Here is a 17,856-nt window from a genome sequence, read left to right as displayed (position 1 = left end):
AGCTCAAAGCCCCAAAAGCTTTTTATGTTGGTGAAGAATAATAGACAAGATTTTCGTACTCTTGTCGTGTTTTTAAAACTGTTAAATATATATCATGCCAATCCACTTTCCGGCTATTCGAAATCCGGAGCAAATCGATACCTAGAATATAATACTATCATCTATATGTTTCATCTCCATTTTGAATTTGGATTCCAAATTTGAAATTGATTTCAGATTCTGTCGATTCCAGATTTCAGATCCGTGTTCTAAAATCTGGAAACATTTTTCATATTTTAGTTCCTTCATATGAATCCGAGGATTTGATATCTCTTCCCTATAGATTTGGATTCAAGAACTATTTTTTACAAGTGACAAATTGCAGTCTTATGTTTAGAGCTTTGGTATTTGAAATACGCACTCGAATTTCTGATTCAAAATTCCATCCTCTGATTCAGATTGTAAATATTCGATTTCAGATTTCCGCAAAATTCCCGAGAACTTTTTTCTTCACGTATCTTCATTCACTTCATATAAATCTGTGAGATCATTGCGAAAAAAACCGCCTTTATTAGATTTAGGAGTGCTGAGGTAAAATATATACGCGACCAGTACCGCGTATATCATGGAAGAAAGCTGGCGTAAAGACTGGACCATATTTAGATAATAGATTTCAGATACAAAACTACAAGTTCAGAAATTAGTTTTAGATTCCAGTTCTCGAATTCGAGACTAGAAATTGAAAATTCGTGATATGTATTGTAAAATCAGATTTTATATCCTAATTCCAGATTTGAGTTCAATATTATGGATTCCGAGTTTCTGTCCCAAGGAAAATATTCCATGAATCTGAATTACTAATTGCAAAATTTGATTTAAGACACAAGGTGTGGATCCCAGACTCCTGATCCTAGAATTCAGAGAACAAATATTGCTGGACAAGATCCTGATCATCTAAATAATAGACTTCCAAATGTCGAACCTCATAACCAAATTCAATATACATGACCCACACTCTGAATCCTTCATCAGAATCCAAAAATATAGATAACTATTTTTGATTCAGACTTGAATTATAGATTACTGATGCTCGATGTGAATTCACGATTCCGGTATAGATTCTTGATTTTGACCGCAGATTCGAAATTCTAGATTTCGTATTCCAATTTCCGGTTCAAATTTGAACATCCAGGTTTCACAGTTTCAATAGTTTGTTCAAAGTTGTTTTCATTAGCAACAATTAGTTCCAATATATTTTGCAATAATTTTTTAATCATTACAGTATATTTTCTTTCTTTTGTGACTTGGGTGACTGGCAGGGTGAATTGAAAAGTTTAATTTTTTTTATTAAATTACACTCGTTTCAAACTCTACCTTTTGACGTAGGATTACGCCTTTCATTATACGTACCAAATCAGAAAAAAACTTTGGTTTTTTATAAGTAATTCTAGTAATATTTGGTAATATATTTTAAATGTGAATGAATTTTAATTATTTGCATTCCAATCGAAAAAAAATCAATTCACAGTCTCAATCCAGCTAGGGAGCAAACAATTTCTTTCTTCAAGGACTGGGGTCACACAAAAGGTTTTACTCGAAACATAAAATGAATGGACGATTTTGCAAACAACAGTGCCATTCTGTCCGATGGAATACCAGTTGCTAAAGGTTGATTGAAGTGGTTAATAAATGTTAAATAATGGTGCTGATGGAAGAAGATATAACCGGCTGTGACGGAAAAGACCTGTGTTCGTGATGAACACTCAGTGTAATGCGTACATCGACATAAGCAAACAAATTGCGACATGCGACCAGCTTTGAAATTATTCATTACGAGCGGTTCCAACAATTTTTTTTACATTTCCAACAATTAGAAAACATTTTTCTGACAGTCTCTTAACCAGATCGATCCGCTTCAATATTCATGCTTCCTAAATTGTATAAGTTTCGTATTTATTGTACTTATCCTTTAAAGTTTACTCTCATTCTAAAATAATTGTTACTGCTCGCTGGCTGTAGTGAGACAACTCACGAGCTTGTTTATTCTTAAAAGGCTTTACACTTTGCAGTACATTCGCCTCTAAAGTGAGACAATAATATGTTCCTGTTTTCTATTTATTAGAAACTTCAAGCCGAAAGTGATTTATCCCTGGAAAGCACACAAATTGACAAACCAACTGTATTGGAGAATGGGACTCCGACCTCCGTTAATTAAAACCATAAATGGAACTGTAATTTTTAGCATATTAAGCAACTCTTAGAGAATTTACAATTCGATTGGTATGCAAATCATTGAAATTCTTTCGTAGCGAAGATAGTTGATATTATTTCATAAAAACGTGACCTGTTTTCTGATTTGGCACGCTTACTGAAAGACGGAATCCTGCGTCAAAACGAATCTCTTGAAACATCGCCCTTTATAACATTGGAAAATGTATAATTGGAGTTTGAAAACCAATTGTAAAATCTCTTAGTAGTTTTTTAATGCAATTAAAAACATAAACACACTAGCAGAACAAAGAAGACAAAAACATGCAATGATGAGTGTTATAACTATGAAGCTCATTATTAATCCGTTCAGCCTCGTCTAAGCTAGAGGACCGACAATGGACATTGAAATTTTCCTCTGGCCCACGTTGGTCCTTGTGAACCAATAGTGGACTTTTCTAAAAATCATTTTCTAACTTTGTTAGTTTCGCTTCCATTGCGGTGCTCCAAAAGTCCTCAAATCGGGGGGAGATTAATAGCTTCTATGAAATGCTTTCTAGAAACATGAAGTTTTCAGCAATGTTGATCTCAGTATTCCTGGTCATCATGGGGAGACAATGGTTTAGTTCATAATATCACCGCTAGGGCGCACAGTGGTCTGGAAAAATCAACACGAAAAAAATCATAACTTCTCAGGTATTTTTTTTTGTGGAGACATTGTGTCTTATCCAACGTTGATCCTATGATACCTGATCAAATCGGGATGACAATAGTTTAATTCTAAATTTCACCGCTAAGGTGCACAGTGGTCAAAAAATAATCAAATTAAGGTGAAATTGATAATTCCTCTGGAATACTTTTCGAAACATGGGGTCTTATGATCCCTGGCCAAAATGGAGTGACCAAAATTTATCACCGCTAGGTAGCACAGTGATCAGAAAAAAAATCAAAATGCACAAACTCCTCAGAAATGCGAAAGCTTGTATCTTCTACAAAGTTGATCCTATGATTCGTGGCAATATCGGGTTGACAATAGCTTAGCTCAAAAAATCAGCTTAAGAGGAGCGCTGATATACATTCATTGAAAAACTTGAGATGAAAATAAAGATAGATTTTTACGGAATATTTTTTTAATAATAAAAATACAGTTTAAAATCCGTAATTTGGTCAATTTTTTATATTTAAAATGTATTGGAAAAGAACATGAAATAGCAGGGATTTTTTCAAAATCAAAATCAGTAAAAGATTACTTCTATAGCTTGAATACTGATTCAGAAAATTCTCTAGGATTTTCCGGCATAGTTGATCTGTTTGTAGCGAAAACCACATGGGAATGTCCACCACTTTTATCGCAACCCCAATTATATGAAAGCTTGAGATCTGTCTCAGTCAAATTATGTCCGTTGTTGTTCAAGGCTTCAACAATTCAGTGCATTCAAATCCAGAAGATTTTGTAGTTTTACTTTCGCGCTCACTTCAGTAACGTTGGTGGAATCCGGAGAGGGATGTGCTTTTTTTAGTCTCAAGAATTGTGTTATAAGAAGGAAAGACGCCAGCATGATGATTTCTAGCAATCGGCATACAGAAGTTACATAGAAGAGTGCTTTTCTCGAAGCGTTTCTGTTTCATGTCTGTTGGACCGAAATGTCGTATCCTCAAACGATCGACGGCAAGGTTACCATATCTACAGAATAATCTGTATTTATGCAGTTTTTTTGAAACCAAGAATCTGTAGATACAGATTACAGATTTTTTTTTGGTTTTCATACAGATTTACAGATTTTTCAAAATATCGATCAAATATTAGTTATGACTTGATCTCAATAATATTTTTCCCCAACTCACCAAATTTATTCAAATAGCATTCGAATCAGTTTGAATGAGGGTCACTGTGGCATTCATATATAGTGTGTAACACTGCTTTCTCATGTTCAATCTAAGGCGAAAAGATGCAAAAGTCTGCGTCATCTGCTAGCTTTACAACAAATAAATAACACTGTTTATCTTTTTTCTACTAAAACACAATGAACGCGAATTTCTACGTAGATACAACATTGTCATATTCATAATAACTATGCTAATGATGCTAAAGCTAAGATTATGCTTCAATATTGAACTTGTGAATTCAACCTTTTGCGGTCGTATTAAATTCCGACATGTGTGTCGTACTGGTCGCAATTATTTTTAATTGAGAAAGCAGTGATGTATAACTATGTGAGATCATGAAAGATGAACAAGATTTCTTTATGTTTTGTAAACTTCTGATAAGTATTTACTAAACAATGTTTTTATGTTTATATTCAAAAATATATTTGCTATAATTCTTCTTCGTGTGATATCTTTCGCATGTTTCACAAAAATAATAAGCTTGCCGCCTTTCGTCTTTTATCTTCCTGTTTGAACATACAAAACAATGCTCTTCACATCTACACAGTGCCGCAATACATGGAGTTTTCCATTCATTATTTCCTCAAGCACGGATGACAACTATTGTTTATACTGAGTATCGTTATCACTTATTCATAATAGCACCGTTTTAACTCGTGAATAAGTTCAATAACATTAAAATTCGTTTAGAAAAAGTGTAAACTGATATATTGTTGCATATATTATAATATTAGTATACTTCTTTGCTGTGGTGGTTAATACATATTTCGATAAAGATTTTCTGAGAAAAAACTCAGATAAAAATATTTTTTGAAATCAAAAACACATATTTTACTATGGCAATCCTGATCGACGGATGACCAACTTTAGCACGTCGTTTCTTATATGCATTTTCTGCCTTTAACCTCTCTCTATCTCAATAAGAGTGGTAAAGAACATTCATTCGAATAATTTGACACGTTGTTTGCATTTTTTATCGCAATTGAATACGTATCATAGCACTTGGAAATACGTTTTAATAATGCAGCTATTTTACATTACAGGTCGGACTCGATTATATATAATCGCAATTTCACTTTCAACGTTAATTTTCGAATCCAATACACAATCGAATCACCAAAAAGCTTTTTTTCTATTAATGTTTGATATTCATACATTAATGAAAAAATTGTTTTCTTGAGATTCGATTATGTATAGGATTTGAAAATAGTTGTTGAAAAAAAATGGTCGACTATATATAATCGAGTCCGACCTGTATTTCAAGTTATCTTTTTGAATAATGAATTTAGTATGAAAATATTCGTTATTTTAACTCCACGATGTAGTTTGATGATGGTAAGGTACTACAAAATAGAAACTGATTTGATAGCTGGATAGCACTAATACATTTAGAAAAGGACTTTTTCTCCGAATTTTCTCAGTTTCGTACCACTGTGTGTCGGTCCGATAAGATCGGTGCGTACCAGAATAGTGTCAGTCGCCAAGTACCGACATTGGGCTCAATGAGACAATTTTTTTTTGTTATAGCGTTCATGATTCTAATTTTACCTTCTACAGGGAAACTTCGATATAACGTACCCTCGTTATAACGTACCCTCGTTATAACGTACCCTCGATATAACGTCACTCGATATAACGTACATTTCACCTCGATATAACGTACACATTTTCAAAGTCCAAAGGAATATTTTTTTGAATATTGTTTTTCTGGAAGAACAATAAATTATCTGTATTTTGATACTACAGCTTGATTTGAGCTATTAACCAATCTCGAAGTACAACTGTTTTGTGATTCCGGATTCTAAATGAATCAAATTTTACTCAACAGTATTAAGGAAAACATCATGAGAAAGGTTGGCTTCGTCTTCTAGTTAGATTTATTCATTAACCTTACTCAAACAGCAACACAATAAAGTAATATAAGCTACATTTCTGAGTTTTTTATCATGCTTCGATATAACGTACAATTCGATACAACGTACAATTTTGAAAGTAAAATGTACCTTATATCGAAGTTACCCTGTATTTCTGCATCCGAAAAACTGTGGAATTCAGCCAATTTTCATTGACGCCAATTCCCGTTCGAATGTCTGCTTCTTATCGTAACAGTGTCTGTTGGACATTCACTGGCGGTGAAACCGAACCCTCATAATGATATCAATCGATAGGTCTGAGACATCCCTCATTCATCCAGAGAATGCGAGGGAAAACTTTTCCACCATCGATGTTGAAATTCTTCTTTGTTACCCGCTCTCTAGTGGAGTGGCACATTGTTTTTTTTCCGAATATCCTCTCATTTTCTTGCAATCTTTACCGGGAATGTGAACGTCCGGTTTATCTGTGCTTAAAGTGCATTCTTACAAGGAAAAGCAAACCCACATCAACCCTCGGTCAGGGAAAAATCTAATCTTAGTAAAATATACACCCAAAAAAAACTGCCAACCAACCACTCGACAGTGGTTGAGTTCTTTTTTTGCCCATCCTTTCTGCTTCCTAATCCGTCCTGTCTGTCTTACCGACATCCGGAGAAAAACAGCAAAAGCCATCGGCACCATCCTACTAGAGAACAAAAAAATAGAATGAAAGCAGCACAACAAATCGATACTTCTGGTGGGAAAGGTGTCCATTTTGTGTGGGGATACTCGGAAAGATAGATTACTTTCCGGTTCTTCCTCGGAAAGGGGCATTCGACCCAAATCACTATATCGCCTATGGTAATGAGATTTGATTGCTCACAAGCACAAAAACATTGCCATAGAGAATTTCGACGGAGCCGAGTCCCCGAAACTGATACTGCATTTTATCGATGTGAAATTATTGGCGTTAATTCGAACGTCAACCCCTGGTCGGAAATCAAGAGCTTCCAGAGCCTTCGCCTGTTTGTTTACTCACTTTCATTCTCACTCATCGTTCATACCTAGTTAGTAGTCTGGCTGACAGCATGGGCGTTGTCATTAGGACCAATTCCGGTATCGTTGCTTTTGCTCCTCGCCGCTGATTAGTGCTATTCAAAAAAAAAAAAGAAAGAAAGAAAGAGAAGCAAATACGAAGCAGCCCGAACAAAAGAAAGTATGCGTCGCGGGAAAATGCCCCCCGCGTTGTGCTTATAAGTTGATCGATTTTCCACGGTAATCTAATTCTCCCATTTTACTTTTCCATTTGCTTGCAGTGCCACTCACGAACCGTCGCCGTCTGCCGTTGTCAGGAGCAGCAGCAGCAGCAGAAAATGTCGACACTGTCGCTACGAATCAGCCTGGAGGGCGGCCGAGTCACAAAGACGATCCAGTTCGACCCGAACACGACGGTGTTCGATGCGTGCCGCATCATCAAGGACAAATTTGCCGAAGCGGTACAGGGACAGGCGCAGGAATTTGGACTCTTTCTGGCAGATGAGGACACCCGGCAGGGCGTTTGGCTGGAACCGGCGCGCAATCTTGGCTACTATCTGCTGAGGAATCACGATGTGCTGGAGTACAGACGGAAGCATCGTAATCTGCGCGTGCGGATGCTGGATGGGGCGATCAAGACCATTCTGGTGGACGATTCCCAGCCGGTGTCCCAGCTGATGGTGGTAATTTGCACGAAGATCGGAATCACGAACCACGAGGAATATGGGCTGGTCCGGGAGGATCCAGAGTCGCAGAATGAGAATTTGCCCGACAATAAGTCCAACATGGGAACGCTCACGCTGCGTCGTAAGGTGGCCGACAAGGAGCGGGACTCGAAGATGGAAAGCTTGAGGAAGAAATTACGCACGGATGACGAAATTAATTGGGTGGATGTTGGGAAGACTCTGCGGGAGCAAGGGATCGACGAATCGGAGACGGTTTTGCTGAGGAGGAAATTTTTCTACTCCGATCAAAACATCGACTCGCGGGATCCGGTTCAGCTGAATCTTCTGTACGTCCAGGCAAGGGATGCCATCCTGGATGGTACCCATCCGGTAACACAGGAAAAGGCATGCGAGTTTGCCGGTATCCAGGTGCAGATTCAGTTCGGTGATCACAACGAGGCGAAGCACAAGTCTGGGTTTTTGGAGTGAGTTATTGTTTCACCTATACAATTGGGAACAATTTTTAACATGTAATTTTTTTTCTTATTTCTTTTATATAGTCTCCGCGAGTTCCTACCCGGCTCGTACGTCCGGGTCAAGAGCATCGAGAAGAAGATATTCGCCGAGCACAAGCGTCACGTTGGACTGTCCGATCTGGATGCGAAGTATCTGTACACTAAGACCGCACGGGAGTTACCCACCTACGGTGTGACGTTCTTCCTCGTGAAGGAGAAGATGACCGGAAAGAACAAATTGGTTCCGCGTCTGTTGGGCGTAACCAAGAGTTCGGTGCTGCGGCTCGACGAACATTCGAAGGAAATTCTGAAAACCTGGCCACTGACCACGGTCCGTCGGTGGGGTGCTTCTCCGAATACGTTCACGCTGGATTTTGGAGACTATGCCGACCAGTACTATTCGGTGCAGACGACTGAGGCAGAGCAGATTGTGCAGTTGATTGCCGGCTACATCGATATTATTTTGAAGAAAAAGCAGGCAAAGGATCATTTTGGCATCGAAGGAGACGAAGGGTCTACCATGGTGGAGGAGAGTGTGGCGCCGTCAAAGTGAGTATTGTTTTGCGACAAGAGTTCATTCATGTAAACCATACATCCAAGGTGTTATTGTTCTAGACCAGAAGGCAGTGTACCTCAGAACCCTATAGAACCCTATATTTTTTAAAGAAATTCTACCTCTAGTTTTTTTCTTATTCATACAAAGTACTTAACATTTTAAAAACTTTGCGGTTGGTGAGCAAACTTGACATCATTTTCTCATCAAAATTCAACAAAATAAATAGACATCAATTTCAGTAAATATCAAGTGAGGGGCTTAGAATGAAAGGGGTGTAAGTGATTTGATCGATTTCTCTACATCGTCTCTCTCTCTCTTTTGGTCATAACTTAGCTGCAAATACAGCTGAATTTGAAAATGTGGAAGATAGGTCAGAACCTCATCTATCGGATTGTATAGCAAACTTAAATTGGAACGTTTTTGCAGTTGAGTTATTAACTAAATAAAAAGTTGATGAAGAGAAATCGATCAAGTCACTTACACTCCTTGCATTCTGAGCCCCTCAAGTGCAATTAATCATTATTATCACAAATTACTCACGTATACTCGAATATTTAAAACCAAATCAAAGCAAAAAAAAAAAATATAGTTATGGGGTTGGAACCGATCGAGACCATCACTGAGGAACGGTATCGAAATTCAATTAATGCGATTGAAATCAATGTCCTGTACGAAAAACGGCAACGATACGAGCTGAGGTACGAAAAAGTGATTCTATAGCATGGCAACATTCGACCTCACGTAGCCGTTAAAATTACTACTAAAAACGTCCGTCATATTCCCTAGGTATTACGCCTTCTGATTATTACTTTTACCGATGCGGGCTCGGATTCGATTCCCGTTCGGATCGGGTGATTTTTCGGCAAAACGGCAAATGTTCCAATGGGAACGTCAATGCCATTCAAGATGACAAGAAAAGAATGGCATTTTCAATTTCTAGGACATTCGAATCAATTCATAACAATTTGACATTTAGCTCACATGTTATGTAGTTTAATTTACGCTTCCGCCAAATGGTTTTGTTCAATATAGCTGAATACAGTAATTGTTCGATAACTGGACTGCTCTTTAACTGAACGAACGGAGTTTGCCTCGAAGTCACGGCTTGTATCTGGATCCCTGCTGAATATCGTCATCGCTGATTGCTCATTCGTCATTTGCGTTATGTGGTCAACCCACTAGCTGTGCTGCCGTAAGTCACCACCAGGAGGATCAGCGTTTCATACAGCGCGAATTTTGTACGGAGTTGCATGTTACGGGACTTCAGCTGACTAAGCAATCCGTAAAAACCCCTGTTCGCAGCCGCTATTCTTCTTTTTACCTCGTGGCTCACATCTTTATCACGCGTTACAGGTGTACCAAGGCAAATATTCAACCGAGAGTGTACCAAGGCAAAACAATTCAAATTCAAATTGAGGCTTCGTGATGTTGATACCACTCCTCTGCACGCCTCTTCTCCGTAATAGACCTTCCAAAGCTATGTGAAATAGCAGGTTCGAGAGTCCGTAACCATGTTTCAGACCATCTAACGTCACGAGCGAGTCTGATATTTCGTCCGCTATCCTGATGCTTGATGTAATGGCACCAATTTGCCTAATCAGATTTGTTGGGAAGCCATGTTTGAGCTTAATCTGCTACAATTCGTTGCGCTCAACACCGCCTTCAAATGATCCTCGGTGACTAGGCTCCTCTCTAGAGCCGCTAAACCGCCTTTAAATGAAGGGAAAGGATCTTGTATGTGGAATTGAGGAGGGTTATGCCTATGAGTCCTTCCAAAAACTCCGTGTAATCTAAGGGATCTAAATTCCCTAGATGTTGGCAATCCTTGGTGACTAGGCTCCTCTCTAGAGCCGCTAAATTAAATCAAGGGAATCAAAGTTTCTTAGATGCTTGCAATTGTAGCAAGACCTTGAGCTTCAATGGGTCAATTCCCCTGTTACAAGAAATCCCGACTAGGGTAGACGCAAAACTTCGTAATCTAACAGCTCCAGAATGGTCCGTCCGAGCGAAAGTTGTGAACTACTTTTCAGTTTGAGTTTCCCTTATTTGTTGTATACCTTTTTCCGTGTGTAGCGCCAACTCTGGCCAATGATATCGGAATAGCGAGCAATGGTTGGACTTGCTGTAGATGGTTGATGAATTGCACTACTTAACTGTCGTCTGAAATTGAACTTTATTGAGTCGCTAGCATGCGATCCGATTGCTTTACTAAATTGAACTGAATTGAAATTATTGGACATAAACGTTGGTTGGTTGAATGAATTTAACTGACTTACCTAAATAAAACTTAGACTATGCATACAAATTTTAGAGAGAAAAAAGATCATTCCTTCTTAGTCAGATAACCAAACCACGTGGTTATCCACTTTCCTATCAACCGCTTGGGAATTTTTCCCGTTTGTTTTTTTGGTCCTAATCTTTTTGTGTCTTTCTTTTTTTTTCATTCCCTGCAAGATAAGGGGCGAGACCTGAACATACATTTTTTATCACCTCTCGGGTAGCCCATGCTTCCCACGAAAAGGTTCAAGTGCAAACCTAATCTAGCTAATTGTCAGCAATAAAATTTCTACTTCTATTCCTTCGCTTAATGCGCTTTCTCTACCCTGTGCGCTTGCGCTGCACTTTGGTTTATTGTGCTGACTCTTAATTTGTTTGCGCCATAATTATTCGCCACTTATCGCTTGAACACATACGTTTAGCGTCCTATTTTTTGCCCAATTCTTGCTTGGGTCTTGTTGAGTCATGAAACTCTGGCGCGCTTATCTTGGAAGCTATATAAAACAAATTGAAGGAATGGAACAAACATATGGTTCCCTCCTGCTGGCATTATTTTGCTTACAGGGTCTTTCAGATTAAACGCTCACGCAAACAAAGTTCTACTAACGTGAATCGATTTTTATTTTTAAAAAACGAAAATAAAGCTTATTTTAGGACATTTTCGATGTGACCACTCCTTTTTTCGACAACGCATTTTAAACGGGGAACAAAATTCTTCATGCAAAACTCTAACATTACGCCTTCGATGCTGTTGAAAATCGGAGTTATTTCTTCTTTAAGTCCCACCAAATTTTGTGGCTTATTAACATAACAACGGTCCTTCACGTACCCCCAGAGGAAGTAATCGACGACGATAATTGTTGGAATTCTTACCATAAGAGGACAAAGTTTCATTAAGACTTCGGTTGCTCGAGTAATAGGATTCCACTAAAAATAAACGTTCTTGTGAATTGTACATCCATCCGATCAGACTGAACGAGTAGCCGAATATTATCGTCCCGAAGTGGGGAATGCAGTGTTACCATCAACGGAGCAAAAAAATGCGAGCTATTCGATTTTTTTTGCGTGGGCGTTAAATTGAAAGACCCTGTACTTTCCCTCCTCAATTATGTGAAACTGCTTTCGGGCTTGATAATCTAATCGAGTTCATTGCTTCACGTGGATGTTGACAGTGTACATTCGCCATTGTGAATTTATTGATTGATTGATTTTTTTTCCTATTATAGAGGCTGTACACTGCGAGGTTCATTCGTCTCTAGCCTTGCAAAAGACAAATTAAAAGATGAATTAATGAATAGTTTGGATAGGATTGAATCCACGAACGTTTGCTTAGTATGAGAACGTAAATGTTCGAAATTCATATAAAATATAATAAAATTCATAAAATAAAATTCATATAAAAATATATATCCTATAAAAAAATATATCATATAAAAAAATAATTTTGAGCGGGACGAAAATAGCCGAGTCAGCTAGTGACGTATAAAAAAATTATAGATATTATTCGATACACTCTGCTCGTCACGCTTTAATTCGAAAGTCATTCTGCGCTGATCAGAACATCAACATATAAACACACCTTTTAACCTTTTTTTTAAATGTTTTCATCAGGAAGACTATTTTACTTTTCTTTTTTTTTGCACCTTTTTCTTTCCAGAGCAACATTCTTGCAGCATGAGGAGACTAGCCTAGCTCAGGGAAAGGTGGAAACGCAGTCGATTGCTAAACCGGCCATCATGCGTGGATTCGACGGTAAATACATTTATTCTTATCTCGACCCTTCACTGTATAATTTCAACAGAAGAGTTGGTTGTTTGATGATGATGTTTGAAAGATTTAAGATAAATTTCTTGACATTAAATCAAATTGAATACATCAATCTTGAGCTAAATGTGGGTCAGGTGTGGATGCCTCTCTCTTAAATACTTGCAATCCCATACCGACTCACAGTAGGCGGTAATTTTCAAGGGCATCAACGAACAGAACCTATTTTCGTCGCATTTCGTGCAGATAAAAAACATAATCTCAAGTCATCCTTTCATCCTTGGCCAATGTAAGTCACAAACCCTTTGCGGGAAGACCGCTTTCGTTTCGCTCCATCAGGCACCAACTCTTCTGCTATGCATTCGCTGATAGTGTGGAAAGGATGTTAGCCGTCCATCATAGATCCGACACCGAGCTTACATCGTTCCCACACACTTCATAGCATCCACACAGTTTGTATCATTATATCGTTATATGTATTTCATGTGCCACCCCCACTTATCGTGTCGGGTGGACGGTTTCTGTTTTTCCTCCGTCTTTTGATTTCTTGTTTTTTTTTTCTTTCGTTCCATTTATTTTGCCATTTGATTTCACTGTTTCACTGGAAAATATGATTTGACGTGGTGTCCCTGTGGGTTTGGTGCTGTTGTGCGGTTAAAATCGACCCCGACCCCGTAGGCGAGCGTCCATATGGCACTGGGGAAATGCAGTCGATGCAGTACGGTGCCATCGTAGGACAGGTCAACCTGGCACATCAACCACCCATGGTGAGCTTTAAGTTCTTTGTTTAAGTTATTGGTTTTTCGATAAGTTGGTACCTAGTGTTAGTGTTAACATGGATTATTTTAGCGTTTAACCGACGGATCGACTTTCATTCCTCTCTTTTTCACGCCTCCAAACAAATCGATCTACTACGAACTACTAACACATCCATCGCTGCACAGGCGTAGGTGAATTAAAACTTTCTCATTCTAAATTCAGTAGCGTTATTAGAAAAACAGTAATTGGCATGCAAAATATCCATTCATATGATCCGCAAAGTAATATCGATGCTTGCAGTGGATTCGAGCCATTTGATAACATATTTTCTCCAATCATCCCTTCAGCTGCAACAAACGCGCATCAGCACTGTTCTGTCGGAGCCCCAGCGCGCTCTCATCGGATATATTTCCGCCGGTCAGGATGCCATCAACAAGGCGGAGGAGGACCTCAAGAGTAAGGCTCAGCTTCCGCCGCTTGGAACCGATCCGGGATCGTTGCAGTGGCGTGAGGAAACGCTGGATACCTCCAAGCAGACCGTTACCACCCATTTGGCCACCATGAATGCGGCCACCGCTCAGGTCGTGACGGCATCCCAGCCGGATGAGATCGATCACGATGCGGTTGGGGCTGCCGTGTCCCAGATCACGCAGAGCATACCGGAGGTGACGAAGGAGGTTCGACTGATTGCCGCCCTCATGGATGACGATTGTACGGGGGATAAGTTGCTGGAGGCCACTAGGAAGCTGTGCTCGGCCTTCAGCGATTTGCTGAAATCGGCCGAGCCGGAGAGCAAGGAACCACGGCAGAATCTGCTCAATGCGGCTAGCCGTGTGGGAGAGGCTAGCGGGCAGGTGTTGAGTACCATGGGTGAGGAGAGTATGGAGAGCAGAGAGCTGCACGACATCTTGCTGGGTTTGGCTAAAGCGGTCGCGAATACAACCGCCGCCTTGGTGCTGAAAGCTAAATCCATTGCGGCCGTAACCGATGATGAGGCCACTAGGAACAAAGGTGAGAAAAATACGTTAGAGGGTACCTCTTGGTAACCATTCCATGGCAAACCGGTATACGATTCTCGGATTTTCGTGAAAGTTAGTAGTTTTGTTCCTTATCGCAAAATATTAGACTCATTTTTTTCATTTTTTTCATTAGTGCCCATTGCCATTTTAGGGTGGTCAGTAAAATCACTCCTGTTTCTTTTTTTTTTTTTCCAAAAATGACTTCATATCAAATCAAAGACAATTAGCTAATATTTATTGGAAAAAATATTACACTCGCAAAAAATTTTTATTTTGTTTTCGATGTTATTCATTGTATTTGTTTTATAGTTTACATGGTTTCGGAACGAAGGTCGCTATATTTTTTATATTTTTCTTGAAAGTTGCAGTTTTTTCACAATATCCAAAAATCTGAGATTTGATTTTTATCGTTTTTGAGTTATTATTTTTCAAAGTTAAGATGTTTTGATTGCAGTAGCTTAATATAAAGAATTTTTTTGCAAGTGTAATTTCTTTCAAAGAAGACTAGCAACTGATTTTTAAAATATAATAAGTTTGAACCGTCGATTATCTGAATCGCTTCCAGACATGAAATAATTTCCCATGTTCATTACGCCTCGAATGTACTTCAAAATACATTTTACTGAATTGACAATAGCTGCAGCTGGTTTCTCCACCTATCGACATGCATTTTCAACAGCAAAAGATATGGCTGGTCTTGTTGCCCTTGCCAGATGCATTAAACTCCCAACTGCTTGACGATACGGAAACCTTATCTCTCCATCTGCCTTAAAATCACCCAAATTCTGTTCACTATCAGTTGGTGTTGCCACAGCGTTGCATATACAGTGTTCTGATGTCCAAGCCTCTCGTGCCATGAACGAATTGAGGGTTTCGTTGTAGCCACATTTGCCACATCAATTTCAGTCTGCGAAGCTTCATTTATTTTAAATGAGGGGTTTAGAATGCTAGGGGTGTGAGTGACTTGATCGATTTCTTTCATCAACTTTTTCGTTAGTTAATAACTCAACTGCAAAAACGTTACAATTTGAGTTTGCTGTAGAATCCGACAGATGAGGTTCTGATCTATCTTCAACGTTGTCAAATACAGCTGGGAATGAGTTTGCAGCTAAGTTATGACCAAAAAAGAGAGTCGATATAGAGAAATCGATCAAATCACTTACACTGATGGACATAAATATTCGGCATATGCATGAATCTACCACGATTGTTTTTTTACTAAGCGATATTATTCCAATCCACTTCCGAAGGTTATTCAAGTGAAACAATATAGTCTTATTATAAATTTACTTTATTGGGAAATCAAAACAATGAAAACAATTAGCTTATTTTACATAAATCATAACTTTATCTTCAAATTCAGCTGGACAAAAGTATTCGGCACTTAGAACATTTCTCCAAAAAAACATTTCTGAACAAATTATCTAGACATTTAATATCTTGTGTTTAATCCTTTCTGTGCAATGACCTCTTTCAATCGATATGTCATTGAGTGTACCAGCTTCTCGCATACTTTAGGCTCGATCTTATACCATTCTTCACGAAAAATATCTTTCAGCTGCTTTTGTGATGTTACATGATGTTCACGTACACGTCGATCTAGAACATCCCACAAATGCTCTATGGGATTCATATCCGGTGATTGGGGTTGCGTTTTGTGCTGATAGGGTGTATTATATAGCAGCCAGAGGCATACCGCTTCCGCAGTATGTTTAGGGTCGTTGTCTTGTTAGAAGTAGAAATTGTTCTCTATACCCAACTTTTCAGCACTTTTCTTCATATTTTCTTTCAAAATATTTGAATATTGCTCCTTTTTCATGATATCATCTACATATACCAATTCCCCGACAACGGATGCTGCCATACAGCCCCAGACCATGACTGATGCACCTCCTTTTTCACGGTAGCTTGAACATTTTTCTTCTGCAGCTCAGTATCCGGTTTTCGCCATACCAATACCCTTCAATCTGATTTGTAAACATTGAATTTGCCCTCATCGGAAAACAACACATTGTTTCAGAAACTAATCGGGTGATTGATTTTGGTAATCTTTCGCAAAGTTCAACCTTTTAGCCTGATTAACCTTGCTAATAAGAGGCTTCTTACGACAAACACGGGCTTTATATTGGGCATTATTCAACACTCTGCGCACCGTTCTGGAAAGAACATCTTGCCCACTGAACTCCAGCAGCTCTCCTCGCACTTTTGACGAAGATGTTTTCAGTTCTTTCTCAATAATTTGTATTATTTTTCGCTTTTCTCTATCCGTTAACTTGCAAAGACTTCCCGTCCTAGGTTTTTTGTCGAAGTTATCGCTGTTCTTATAACGATTGATAATATCCTGTACCGTTGTTCTTGGCCTACCAACACTCCTAGCTATTTCGGAAACTGTGTTATTCATTTTGAACAAATTCAAAACAATTTTCCTTTTCTCCATCGTAGTTTCCTTACCTTTCTAGCCCATTTTGTTACCACGGAATAAAAATTATACGAACGCAGCCGATTTTTATTAAAAATATACAAAAGTGATTAAATGTGTCAGGTTCATTCATTAACAGTGTTTGCAGATCTTTAGGGATCGATAAATTAACATTTTTTTCAAGGTGACGAATACTTCTGTCCAATTAAAAATGTGGAACTCGGCCTTTTTCTTTCCTGTAATTTATTAAAGCAGGGTAAATCATTGAAAACTTCTACTGCCTAGATAGAGTACACTTCACAGAATCTACTGCACCTGCACAGTTGAGTTTATTTTTTGTGTATGTGATACAAATGCGATAAGTTAATTCATGACGAATACTTATGTCCACCAGTGTACATCCCTTTCATTCTAAGTCCCTCAAATGACATTTGAAACAATCTCACTGCCACGAGCCACGATCTTACTGCCATTTCAATTGTTACTTCCCCTGATACTTCAGTGAAATTGTCAAACCTCTCTCGTCGGTGACCCATATGAACACTCGCACCAGAATCCAGAATCCGAATGTCTTTGTCTCCATTCAATGCATTACAACTGATTTTTAAAATATAAACATAGCAGAGTTTTGATTATCAAGTAAATTTCACTATTGAATGTCCTAGTTAGACTGACCAAAGGTACCGTTTTGTACGGGACAGTACCGTTTTTTCGACTATTTTTGAGTGTCCCGTCTTTTTATGAGTTTGAACTGTTTTTTGAATATAAAACTATGCGTAGTATATTTAAATTTGCTCTGTTGATAAAGACGATGTATCCGCCACTTAAGTTGCTTATTTTAAAAACTAGTTGACCCGGCGAACTTCGTCCCTTCCCTTTTACAAGAAATTTCCTAGAAAATCTACCAAAACTCATTATTA

General features: G+C 38.5%; 1 protein-coding gene across 11 annotated transcripts in view; it reads left to right on the top strand.

Moving 5' to 3' along the window:
* Positions 1–17,856, top strand: part of LOC129771607 (talin-2) — a 172,260-nt gene that overhangs the window by 127,873 nt on the left and 26,531 nt on the right. For 10 of the 11 annotated variants that reach the window (XM_055775409.1, XM_055775410.1, XM_055775412.1 and 7 more), the window contains 5 exons: positions 7,244–8,112; positions 8,188–8,691; positions 12,633–12,727; positions 13,418–13,506; positions 13,846–14,509. In XM_055775409.1, coding sequence (XP_055631384.1) covers positions 7,301–8,112; positions 8,188–8,691; positions 12,633–12,727; positions 13,418–13,506; positions 13,846–14,509 — 2,164 coding nt within the window. In that variant the 5' untranslated portion in view covers positions 7,244–7,300. Of the gene's footprint in view, positions 1–7,243; positions 8,113–8,187; positions 8,692–12,632; positions 12,728–13,417; positions 13,507–13,683; positions 13,707–13,845; positions 14,510–17,856 lie in introns of those variants that run through there. The other variant, XM_055775415.1, reaches the window with a different exon arrangement.

The sequence above is a fragment of the Toxorhynchites rutilus genome, chromosome 2 (assembly GCF_029784135.1).
Source record: "Toxorhynchites rutilus septentrionalis strain SRP chromosome 2, ASM2978413v1, whole genome shotgun sequence".
In the NCBI taxonomy this organism is placed as follows: domain Eukaryota; kingdom Metazoa; phylum Arthropoda; class Insecta; order Diptera; family Culicidae; genus Toxorhynchites; species Toxorhynchites rutilus.
The sequence above is the reverse complement of the archived record's forward strand: the minus strand, read 5'-3'. Positions and strand labels throughout refer to the sequence as shown.